General features: G+C 41.6%; 1 protein-coding gene across 1 annotated transcript; it reads left to right on the top strand.

Annotated features, from left to right (window-relative positions):
• Nucleotides 1-2,812: 2,812 nt before the first annotated feature.
• Nucleotides 2,813-9,683, top strand: LOC110498441 (zinc finger protein 330). The gene is made up of 10 exons (XM_021575057.2): nucleotides 2,813-3,171; nucleotides 3,576-3,721; nucleotides 3,844-3,863; nucleotides 4,255-4,325; nucleotides 4,540-4,616; nucleotides 5,081-5,207; nucleotides 5,373-5,477; nucleotides 5,744-5,790; nucleotides 8,633-8,750; nucleotides 9,081-9,683. Exons 2-10 carry the CDS (start codon nucleotides 3,602-3,604, stop codon nucleotides 9,353-9,355), a joined length of 960 nt encoding a protein of 319 aa, XP_021430732.2. The 5' UTR covers nucleotides 2,813-3,171; nucleotides 3,576-3,601; the 3' UTR covers nucleotides 9,356-9,683.
• The last annotated feature ends 1,061 nt before the right edge of the window (nucleotides 9,684-10,744 follow it).

Below are 10,744 nucleotides of genomic sequence, written 5' to 3'. Positions count from 1 at the left end.
TGAGATAGAGAAAGAGAGTCCACAATCAAGAAATTGGATTTGAGAAAATACAAGCTAGGAGAAAAATTAAGGCAGCGAGGGATGGAGGGAGAGACAGAAGAGTGAAAGAATGAGCAAAACAGCCAATTTCACACAGAGACAGAGGATAGAAAAACAGAGTGACAGTTGGAAAGCGGGGAGAGGTGAGAGCGAGTGTAACAGTATAACTTTAGACCATCCCCTCGCCCATTCCCGGGCTCGAACCAGGGACCCTCTGCACACATCAACAACAGTCACCCACGAAGCATCGTTACCCATCGCTCCACAAAAGCCGCGGCCCTTGCAGAGCAAGGGGAACCACTACTTCAAGGTCTCAGAGCAAGTGACGTCACCGATTGAAATGCTATTTAGCGCGCACCACCGCTAACTAGCTAGCCGTTTCACATCCGTTACACGAGGAGAGAGAGGAGCAAAACAAACTGCCCAGTTTCGAGACTCAACATCCACACCGCACAGGCTGAGATGACAGTTTGCTCACTCAGCACCAGAGGGACAGGTGGCATCCCAAATAGCACCCTATTCCCTACATAGTGTGCTACCTTTGAACAGAACCCTATGGGCCATGGTGCACTATACAGGGAATAGGCTGCCATTTGGGATGTAGAGAAACTGAAACCCTCGTTTGCTATATTTAATGTCTCTTCATGGTCTCTGGTTTGAAGCGATTATTAAACGCTCTAATATCTTAGTTCATCTGTATTAACGGAGAGAGGAAAATAGAGGAAAGGCAAGTAGGCAACACACCAGCACTACTGAAGAGGTTTATATTGGTCTTTAAAATGTTGATGGAACGTTGCTCTAACATTTCTGTTTATCTGTATCCGAGAAGAGAGGAAAATAGAGGAAAGGCAGGCAACCCACCTAGAGCAACTGACCTAGAGGTCAATATTGGTCTTCAAGGCATTGATAGAATAATCTCTTGGTCGCTCGAAACAGGGTTGAGGGGGTTGTGTGGGTGATTGTGATTTTGATACATGCTTAAGTGAATTCTGAAGGCCAGTGGTAGGCGGCTCAAACCATAGGAGCCAATCGTATGTCGGAAAGATAGGAAAAGGCCCCCTGGACATTTGTAATGAGAAGTTAATCAGCACAGAATTAAGTACAACATAATATACATATGTATCTCTGTGGTTATTATAAGAGTGCTGGAGTCAGGAATCTCCTAGTCCAAGATATCCAGCCATCAAATCTTGGATGAGCTACTGGGTGTGCAGGCTTTTTTTCCGGACCAAATAACCTGTGTAGTTGCTAATGCTACTGACGGTATTGACAACATTGACATGCTTGGCAGTCTTGATACAACATTTTTAACAAAAATGCAATGGTTCATTGGATCAGTCTAACACGTTGCACATGCACTGCTGCCAACTTGTGGACAAAATCGAAATTGCACCTTGGCTGGAATAATACATTATGACCTTTCTCTTGCATTTCAAAGATGATGGTACAAAATAATGTTTTTTTTTCCTTTGTATTATCTTTTACCAGATCTATTCTGTTATATTCTCCTACATTCCTTTCACATTTCCACAAAGTTCAAAGTGTTTCCTTTCAAATGGTACCAAGAATATGCATATCCTTGCTTCAGGCAGTTAGATTTGGGTATGTCATTTTAGAAGAAAATTGAAAAAAAGAGGTGTATCCTTAAGCGATAGACTTAAGTTCCAAGGGCCTTGCTGATCCATTGTGTTATAATGGTGAGATCTTGTTTTGCACCACTTCAGTTAGCCTATGTTGTCCTGGATACAGTGAAACATTCACTCATTCCTGGCTGCAGAACAGGGGTTAGTCCCTCCATCATACATTCCCCATGTATAGTTCTTATGCAGATACTGTTCCACCATCAGCCATCAATGTTTCTGTCCACCTATCAGATAATATTGAGGTACAAAATGGGGTTGGGGGCGGGTACAGAGAACTACTGGTGTAAAACATTGACATCAGAGGAGGTGTTGTGGAATTCTGTAATCAATGTTCATAAATGTAAATTATCTTTATAGGTCTGCAACCCAGAGTGTGTAGAGTTCTGGTTTAAATGAAACAGACATAATTCCCAACTCACAATTAGTCAAATCCAATTCCGTGCATATACAAAGATGTTCCTTTTATAAAATGTTCTTATTAACCTACGCACATACATACACACTAACAGGAGGTTAGCTATCCTATCTACTTCTCTTCAAGTCTCACCACAGTTGATCACTACCCAACTGACAGTTCCACTCCCCAGTTCCAAACCGGGAGGGGTCCTCTCTGTCCTGTCTTATCTCCCCAGAGTTTTAGTCGGGTCGGTTCAAACACAAGTTAAGTAAGGATTCTCTTTGCTTTCTTTCAGCACACACATACATTCCTCTCTTCCCCTGTCCAACCTATTTGGACTTATGTTTAACATCTTTCATTACTCCTTGTCTATGCTACATAACCTCTAATCCCTAATTATTAAGTTTCCGGGTAAAGTTATTTAATCATTTATCTTCAACCGTTATAAATTCTGTTAACAGGAGGCTGGTGGGAGGAGCTATAGGAAGATAGGCTCACTGTAATGGCTGGAATGGAATGAGTCAAACATATGGTTTCCATATGTGTGATGTGTTTGATACCATCCATTTTATTCCAGCCATAACAATGAGCCCGCCCTCCTATAGCTCCTCCCACCAGCCTCCACTGATTGATAAGGCTAAAGAAACCTCCAAGACCTCAAGCATGTGTGATGAAAATAATGGTTTACTGCCATCTCCTGGGGCATTGTGAACCCATTCACCGTAGTTTACGTTACAGAAAGAAACATTGCAAAGGCTTCTTTGGTAAAGCCCAATTAATTTTAACAATATTCATGGTTCATGGTGGCAGGTGACTGAAGTGACTTCAGAATACAATATAAATAAAAAAGTATGTATTTTTGAACTAGCGTTGATAATAACAGCCTTAATTGGCCAAACCATGATGTTATATACAATTCATACTTTAATATAACATTTCATTGAGCGCAAATTCATGTACAATAGAAATATAGGAACTCACATAGGAACGAAAAGGCGAATCACAATTCAGGCGAGAATACTCAGTCGGACTAAATATCCGTTCTGTAACTTCCGTTTTCATCTGAGCCAGCCGTGGATTGCAACATTCCTGGTAAGTCTTTCTTTACATTTTGGGTTATAATGTGTTAAAAAAATATATAAACAGCACATGTCGGTTAAGGCTTTTATCTGTTAATTATACAATTACATGTCATTGCTGCATCTGGTATTTCCATGAAGTCAAGCTAGTTAGCGCGTGTTTGAACCGTGTTGCTCAGCACACGTACAGTAACGCTAAGCAGATAGATAGCTAAATAACTGCTTTTTTCATATTTTTTTCACGTAGATACCTAGTTAACTAGCTAATACAGTTTTACAACATTTATATTTTCGTAAGGACCTAGACTAATGGTGTGTTAGGTCTGTCAAGATGTGATGCCATTGACTGAGCTGGCTTGGTTGGTTGGTTAGTTAGTTAGTTATAGCTATGGTTTGCTAATCCCCACATGCCTTCAGGTAAAGCCAGCTACTGAAACTGAAAGATGCCGAAAAAGAAGACTGGTGCACGCAAGAAGGCAGAGAACCGCAAGGAACGGGAGAAACAGACTCGAGCCAACAAGGGCTTTGTTGACGTTGCAAAGTCCCCTTGCAATTCAGCAATGGTATGGAATAATATACATGTTCTCATCACAGCACAATATGAAATGGATAGCTAACAATGACTGTAAATCATGATTATTTCCCTAGTCCTCATACTTACTGTAGTCCTCATCTGGTGTTGCAGGAATGTGACAAATGCCAGAGGTAAGACATCTTCAATCAATAGTTTTTACATTCATCTTAATGGATAACTTAACTAGCTAACATTGGGGTTCCCGAGTGGCGAAGCGGCCTAAGGCACTGCATCTCACTACTACAGACCCTGGTTCAATTCCAGACTGTATCACAACCAGACGTGGTTGGGAGGCCCATAAGGCGGCGCACAATTGGCCCCGCGTCGTTAGGGTTTGGCCGGGGTGGGCCGTCATTGTAAATAAGAATTTGTTCTTAACTGAGTTGCCTAGTTAAATAAAGGTTAAATTGTGTGAACACATTCAACTATTTGAACAAGATACCTTATTTCTTTATTAGCAACTATAATCTACAGGTGATGGAGGCTTTGACACTTTGTTCCCATGTTTCAATGACACCCAAGACGGCAGAAGAACAGAGCTTTCTGCTACTTCTGTGCAAACGTTCAGAAGCTGCCCCAGTGCGGTCAATGTGGTGAGTCTAAGATAAATTGTGACGCATGGCATGTTTCTGATTTTAAAATCCCTTGAGCTCTTTGAGGCCAACTTAATTCGATACAACTTGATTTATCCCCTCAAGTGGCAAAGAAATATATTGCACAATGTTACATGTAAGATATTTGTATAGGAGTGCAAGAACCATGTATCATGTTGTGATGTGATACTGTCTTCCTGTATTCCAACTAAAGGCAAAACCAAATGCATGAAGTCATCAGACTGTGTCATCAAGCACCCAGGGATCCACGCTACGGGAATGGGCATGGTGGTAAGAGATGAGAGCCGTTTTTAAAACTTTATTGAGATGGGAGTAATAAATACTCAGTTGTAATCATTAATGCACACCATAGCAAAACAAGTGTTTCTTATCGGTCAAATCAGGTAATCCCCGATAGTTTGCCTCCTGTGGTTTCTAGTGAATATGACCATGGGGTGTATTCATTATGCTGATTCTGTTGCAAAACGTTCTGCAATTGTAACCATTTACTCCAAATGAAAAATGTTTTGTTTCTATTGCACAAATTGAAGGTAGGTCCCTCAACGTTTCGTTTGCTTCCGTTTGGTTCTTAAATGGCAAATGGTTTCCCGTTGCAAGACGTAATGAGTACACCCCTGGTGTAGACCTACACCTATTTAACATTGTGATATGTGCCCAGATTGTCCACAGTCAGGAGTTTATCATTGGATGTCTTTATGATATGTGTAATGTGAGATGCTGTCTCTGTCCACAAGGGGGCCGTGTGTGACTTCTGTGAGGCCTGGGTGTGCCACGGGAGAAAGTGCCTCAGTACCCACGCTTGCACATGTCCTCTCATGGATGCCGACTGTATTGAGTGTGAACGCTGTGTATGGGACCATGGTACATTATGTCATTTTATAATATTATCCAACCTGCCTGGTCTGCAAAACTAAACAAGGCCTATAATTTGCTTTTTTTTATGTCAATACATGCACCCAAATGCTGGTTGCCATCCACCTTGTGTCCCTTTTGTAATCATTCCCCCTTTTTTCCTATCTGACACAGGGGGAAGGGTATACCGTTGCTCCTTCTGCCACAACTTCCTGTGTGAGGATGACCAGTTTGAGCACCAAGCCAGTTGCCAAGTCCTGGAGGCAGAGACTTACAAATGTGAGCAATTGGGGTGTCTTTCTCACACGTCAATCAACCACATTGTGTTGGCTCATGAGAAATCAAGAGGTTTCAACACTATAACCTGTTGACGTTTAGCCTCAGGGCAGACTTTGGCAGCCATGAGGAACACCATGTAACATATAGGAATTTAGGCATTCTGCCAGTTGACAGTTTAGAGAAAGGTTAACTCCTAGCTATAGTGATTTTAAATAAACATTTTCATGTGTTAATATATACTGTGTTTTCCCCCATGTTCATTTCAGGTGCTTCCTGCAACAGATTAGGGCAACACTCCTGCCTGCGTTGCAAGGTAATGGAGATCCAAGTATTCATACCCCTTGGGTTTCTTCCCCCAAAATGTTCTGATTTAGTATGGATTTAATTGTATTTTTTTTGGTCAACAATCTAGTCTGTATACTCTTGTCAGTGGAATAACAATTCTAACTTTAAAAAAAAAAAGAAGAAAAAAAAAAGATGAATACAATTGAGAAGTATCCTAAATTAGCTCAGGAGTAACATTTGGCTTAACAAATCACACAATAAGTTACATGGACTCCCTCTGTGTGAAATAATAATAGGGGTTGACATGGTTTTTGAATGACTAACCCCTCTGTCCCCCATACATAGAACATCTGTAAGCTCCCTCAGTCAAATTTCAAACACAGATTCAACTACAAAGACCAAGGAGCTTTTCAAAAGCCTCATAAAGGGCAGTGATTGGTAGATGGGTAACAATAACAAATCAGACTTTGGATGTCTCTTTAAGAATGGTCAAGTTAATAATTATGCTGTGGATTATGTATTAAACCACTCAGACACATCAAAGATGCAGTCATCTGTCTGAACTGAGCTGCAGGAAAGGAATGAAACTGCTGAGGGATGTTACCATGATTTACAAGACGTGCATATTGTATGCAGCTAAAGTTAAAGTTTTACTAAAGTAAAACTGAAGAAAAAAAGGCCAAGGAATTCACTTTTTGGCCTAAATGCAATGCCTTGTGTTTGGCGCGCTATCCGACACAACACATCACTGAGTAACTGCCTCTTTATTTTCAAGCATGGTGGTGGCTGCATCATGGTATGGGTATGCTTGACATCGGCAAATACCAGGGAGGTTTTCAGGATGAAAAGAAACGGGATGGATCTAAGCCAGCGGTTCTCGATCCTGGGGACCCAAAGTGGTGCACATTTTGTTTTTGCCTTAGAACTACACAGCTGATTCAAATTATTAAAGCTTGATGGTGAGTTGATCATTTGAATCAGCTGTTGAGTGCTAAAAACTAAATGTCCGCCCCTCGGGGTCCCCAGGACCAGGATTGAGAACCACTGATCTAAGAACAGACAAAATCTTAGCGGAATACCTGGTTCAGTCTGCTTTACAAGAGACTCTGGGAGACAAATCCACCTTTCAGCAGGACAATAACTTACAACACAAGGCTAAATCTTCAATGGTGTTGTTTACCAAGAAGACGGTGAATGTTCCTGAGTGGCCAAGTTACAGTTTTGACTTAAATCTGCTGAAAATTTATGACAAGACTTGAAAATTGTTGTCTAGCCATGATCCCCAAAATATTGACAGAGCTTGAGGAATTATGAAAAGAATAATGGGCTAACATTGCACAATCCAGGTGTGTAAATCTCTTAGATACTTACCCAAGAAGACACCCAGCTGTAATTGCTGCCAAAGGTGATTTTAACATGTATTGACTTGGGGAGCTGGATACTTAAGCAACAACTATCATTTCTATTCATCTTAAATGCTAGACATTTGGTTGTTCAGAAAAATATACTATATTTTTTTAATCCCACTTTGTAACACAATAAAATGGGAAGAAATCCAAGTGCTGTGAACACTTTTAAGGCCTTAAATCAACACAATGTGTTATGTTGTAAACAATTGTCTCTCTCCCACTGTTCCTCATACCAGTGTAGTTGTTTGTTACCGCTGTTGCCTCTCTGTACACATTGACCGAGAGATGTACATTTGAGTCATTTAACAGACGCTCTTCTCCAGAGCGACTTGAGCCGTCGGTACACTACATGATTTTTGGCCCTGGTTTTAGCTGTCCCAGACAACTTTTTGAGATCGGAGACAAAATCCCCATGTTGTTGCCTACTCGTAGCTGTCACCGACGCTCATTTAATGTGAGTAGGTCAGAGTCACAATCTGAGGGCTACCGATCCCGCATTTGATTGTTATCGGCACAAAATCTGCAACGCTCTTGTAATGTGAGATGTACCACGACCAGTTTTGAGAACGGCGATCGGCAATAGCCAAATGAGAGCTAGCCAGGGAAGAAGACCAAGATCTTGATTCGCATCACCCAGAATGTGCACTCGCTCGAGCGATAACTACTAGTAGTATGGGTTTGCACTTGCATTTAACCTAAGCCCAAATGTAAAATTGTTACAGCTCTGAAGTTCACACCCAATGTTATTCAGTCCAAAATGTATTGGCAAGATATTTCAACACTGTAGGGCAAGTGTGTATGTCTGACTGAACTTATGAGGCTGCTTTGAGCCACAGCTCGTTGTAGCTAGCTACGTTAACAATCTATTCACATTGTTTTGGCGAGACGGGGTGGTATGGAGAATCCTCCCGATCAAGTGAAGAATCTTAGTGTGTCGACACCCTTCTCTGCCAGATGGTTTACTATAGGAAATACGGTTGTTTAATGCTCGAGGCTCAGCATTGCTAGGATTTTTGAAAGTCGTGTACGCCTGGCATTACAGTGAGTGCATTCGTCTTAAGGTAACTAGGTGAGATAATCAGTCCTAAAGCAGCTATCAGCAGTCGGTGCTCGTAAGAGAAGGCAAGTGTTAGTGCAAGAAAGGCAAGGGTGTTGGTTCAGGGGGAAATGTGTAGATTCCCAGTTGCACTGTTAAATTAGTAGATTTTTCCGGTAAATAAGTACCCGTTTACCAGGCTTCTGAAGTGGAATACAGCTACAACTAGAGGTTACTTTTTTTGCAGCAGGTTTGGAGTAGGTTAAGGTTAGGAAAAGGGTTAGGGTTAGCTAAAATTAAAATGTTCTATCTGCTATGAAAAGTCACTTCCAGTCATGGCTGAATACATTTCCTGGATATGACACATGACTGTAACCTATAGTGACAAGGCCCATTTGGGTTGAACTGTGTCTCTCCCTCCCCAGGCCTGTTTCTGTGACGACCATGTGAAGAGTAAGGTGTTCAAACAGGACAAGGGTAAAAATCCTCCCTGCCCCAAGTGTGGCCATGAGACCCAGGAGACTAAGGACCTCAGCATGTCTAGTGAGTCTGCCATCTAACATCTAATCAGTGCTTAAGTCAGTCATGGATTAAAACTCTTCAGTCATTAAGAGGAAAACTGAGTACTGTTGGCAGTGCAGTTGTATGTATAATGTAATATCATAATTTTAGTTGTTGATTGAGTAATTTTTGCATCATTACAAATCACTCGTTTTCATACTCTCTTTTCTTGTAGCAGATGTCAGATCTTAAACCTCAAATGTATCCCGCCATATTCGACGCCTTTTAATTGTTGTATATACGCACTCCCTGGATCGGGATTAGTACTCAAGATTCTCAGCTCATGTCTGTATTCCTGTACTCACCCTGCAGCCCGGACGACGAAGTTTGGCCGACAGAGTGGTGCTGACGAGGATAGCTACGGCTATGGAGGTTATGGAGCCTCTGGTTACGACTCCTACTGGAAGAACGTGTCATCGTCCGGAGGAGGGGAGGGAGACCAGGAGGACGATGGCGGAGATGACGATGATGATGATGACGATGAGGAGGAAGATGAGGAGGAGGATGATGAGGAGGAAAAAGAGGTAGCTGACTCTCTGGCCGGTCTTAAAATTGAAGGGACCCCCGTGATCGAAGCAGTTCCCTAGACGGAGGTTGGTTCCCATCACATCTCTACCTCTGCTTCCCAAAGAAGAGGATTAGATTATATACAAGGAGTGTGTGTGTGCAATGCATTGCAGTACACTGTAATAAGCTGTTTAAAGTGATAGTTCATCACCATATGTGTACTGCTTGATTGTTTCTGTATTTGGACATTAGCGCATTTTAAGAAGACGGTCAACTTCTGTATGGCTCTTGCCTAACATTGGTGAAATATCCTTTTAAGTTTTAGGCTGAAATATTGTAAGTTAACAGTGGCTTGTATTCATGGATGCCAAGTATTTTTGACCAATAAAACATTTAAAATAACATTTATCTTTCGTCTCTCAGGGTTTTCAAAATGTTCCGTCAATTCCAAAGGTGCTGGAATCTCACCAGAGAAATCATCAGAGCGAGGGAAACAGCAGCCTTCTGTCTCAATATGTGTAGCCCATGTATCTGATGCCGTCTGGGCCAAAAGAGTGTGACATGTTGTTAGTGTAGCATTTGATTGATTGATGCTAGCAAGCTTTTGGCCTCCCTTGATATATATATTTTTTAAATTAGCGTTTGCTGAGCTCAACGGTGGATTGTCCTGGTGCAGCAAAACGCCCTCCAAAGGAGGCCAGTTTGGATTTGGCTTCATACCAATCAAATCACTTTCTAAGAAAAACCATTTTCACAAAAACATGTCTGTTTCTGGTCTGCTTGTGTTGATGACCTTACAAAATCTTCCCTTTCTTAAGCCATGGATTTGGACTTGTGGTTTTGACTTAATTCTCTGTACAGGCCAATAATTATGATCTAACAATAAATGAATGTTGTGCCACTGACCTGAGATGTAGGCTCATGTTAACTAGCTGGCTAACTCAGTTGGTTCGTTAGGCTAGCAAGCTTTTTAGCTAGGTAACCTATGACAACAAAAACTAAAAGTGTACTGTATGACAAAGACAGACCATTCTGCCAACATGAAAAAGATGAGGATGACATTGGTGTTCTACAAGTGGGTGAGTCCATGTTTAGTTTTACTTGCGCACACGCACACACAGACAGAAAACAGGACAACCACACAATATTTTGCAACATTGATTGGATTAAATTGTTTTTGGTGTCTTTTTAAGTTGGTTTTCAGCATCTTAAATTATTTTATGTTTAAGTTGAAATGGCGCTGGAATAACTGTGGCAGTGCTCCTGTTGTCTTTGTGCTGACTTGCGGTGACTCCACATTTGCTGAGCACTTGTTTGCTGCTTTTCCTTCACTCTGCGGTCCAACTCATCCCAAACCATCTCAATTAGGTTGAGATTGGGTGATTTGTGGAGGCCAGGTCATCTGATGCAGCACTCCATCACTCTACTTCTTGGTCAAATAGCCCTTCACAGCCTGGTAGTGTGTTGGG

The sequence above is a fragment of the Oncorhynchus mykiss genome, chromosome 10, assembly GCF_013265735.2.
Source record: "Oncorhynchus mykiss isolate Arlee chromosome 10, USDA_OmykA_1.1, whole genome shotgun sequence".
Taxonomy (NCBI): Eukaryota; Metazoa; Chordata; class Actinopteri; order Salmoniformes; family Salmonidae; genus Oncorhynchus; species Oncorhynchus mykiss.
Note: the sequence above shows the minus strand (reverse complement) of the source record. Positions and strands in the feature narration are given on the sequence as shown.

Coding starts and splice junctions, on each gene's coding strand:
- LOC110498441 (XM_021575057.2), top strand. CDS start 3,602: ATGCCGAAAAAGAAGACTGGTGCACGCAAGAAGGCAGAGAACCGCAAG. Junction 4,326..4,539: donor GCCCCAGTGCGGTCAATGTG/GTGAGTCTAAGA, acceptor TTCCAACTAAAG/GCAAAACCAAATGCATGAAG. Junction 5,791..8,632: donor ACTCCTGCCTGCGTTGCAAG/GTAATGGAGATC, acceptor CTCCCTCCCCAG/GCCTGTTTCTGTGACGACCA.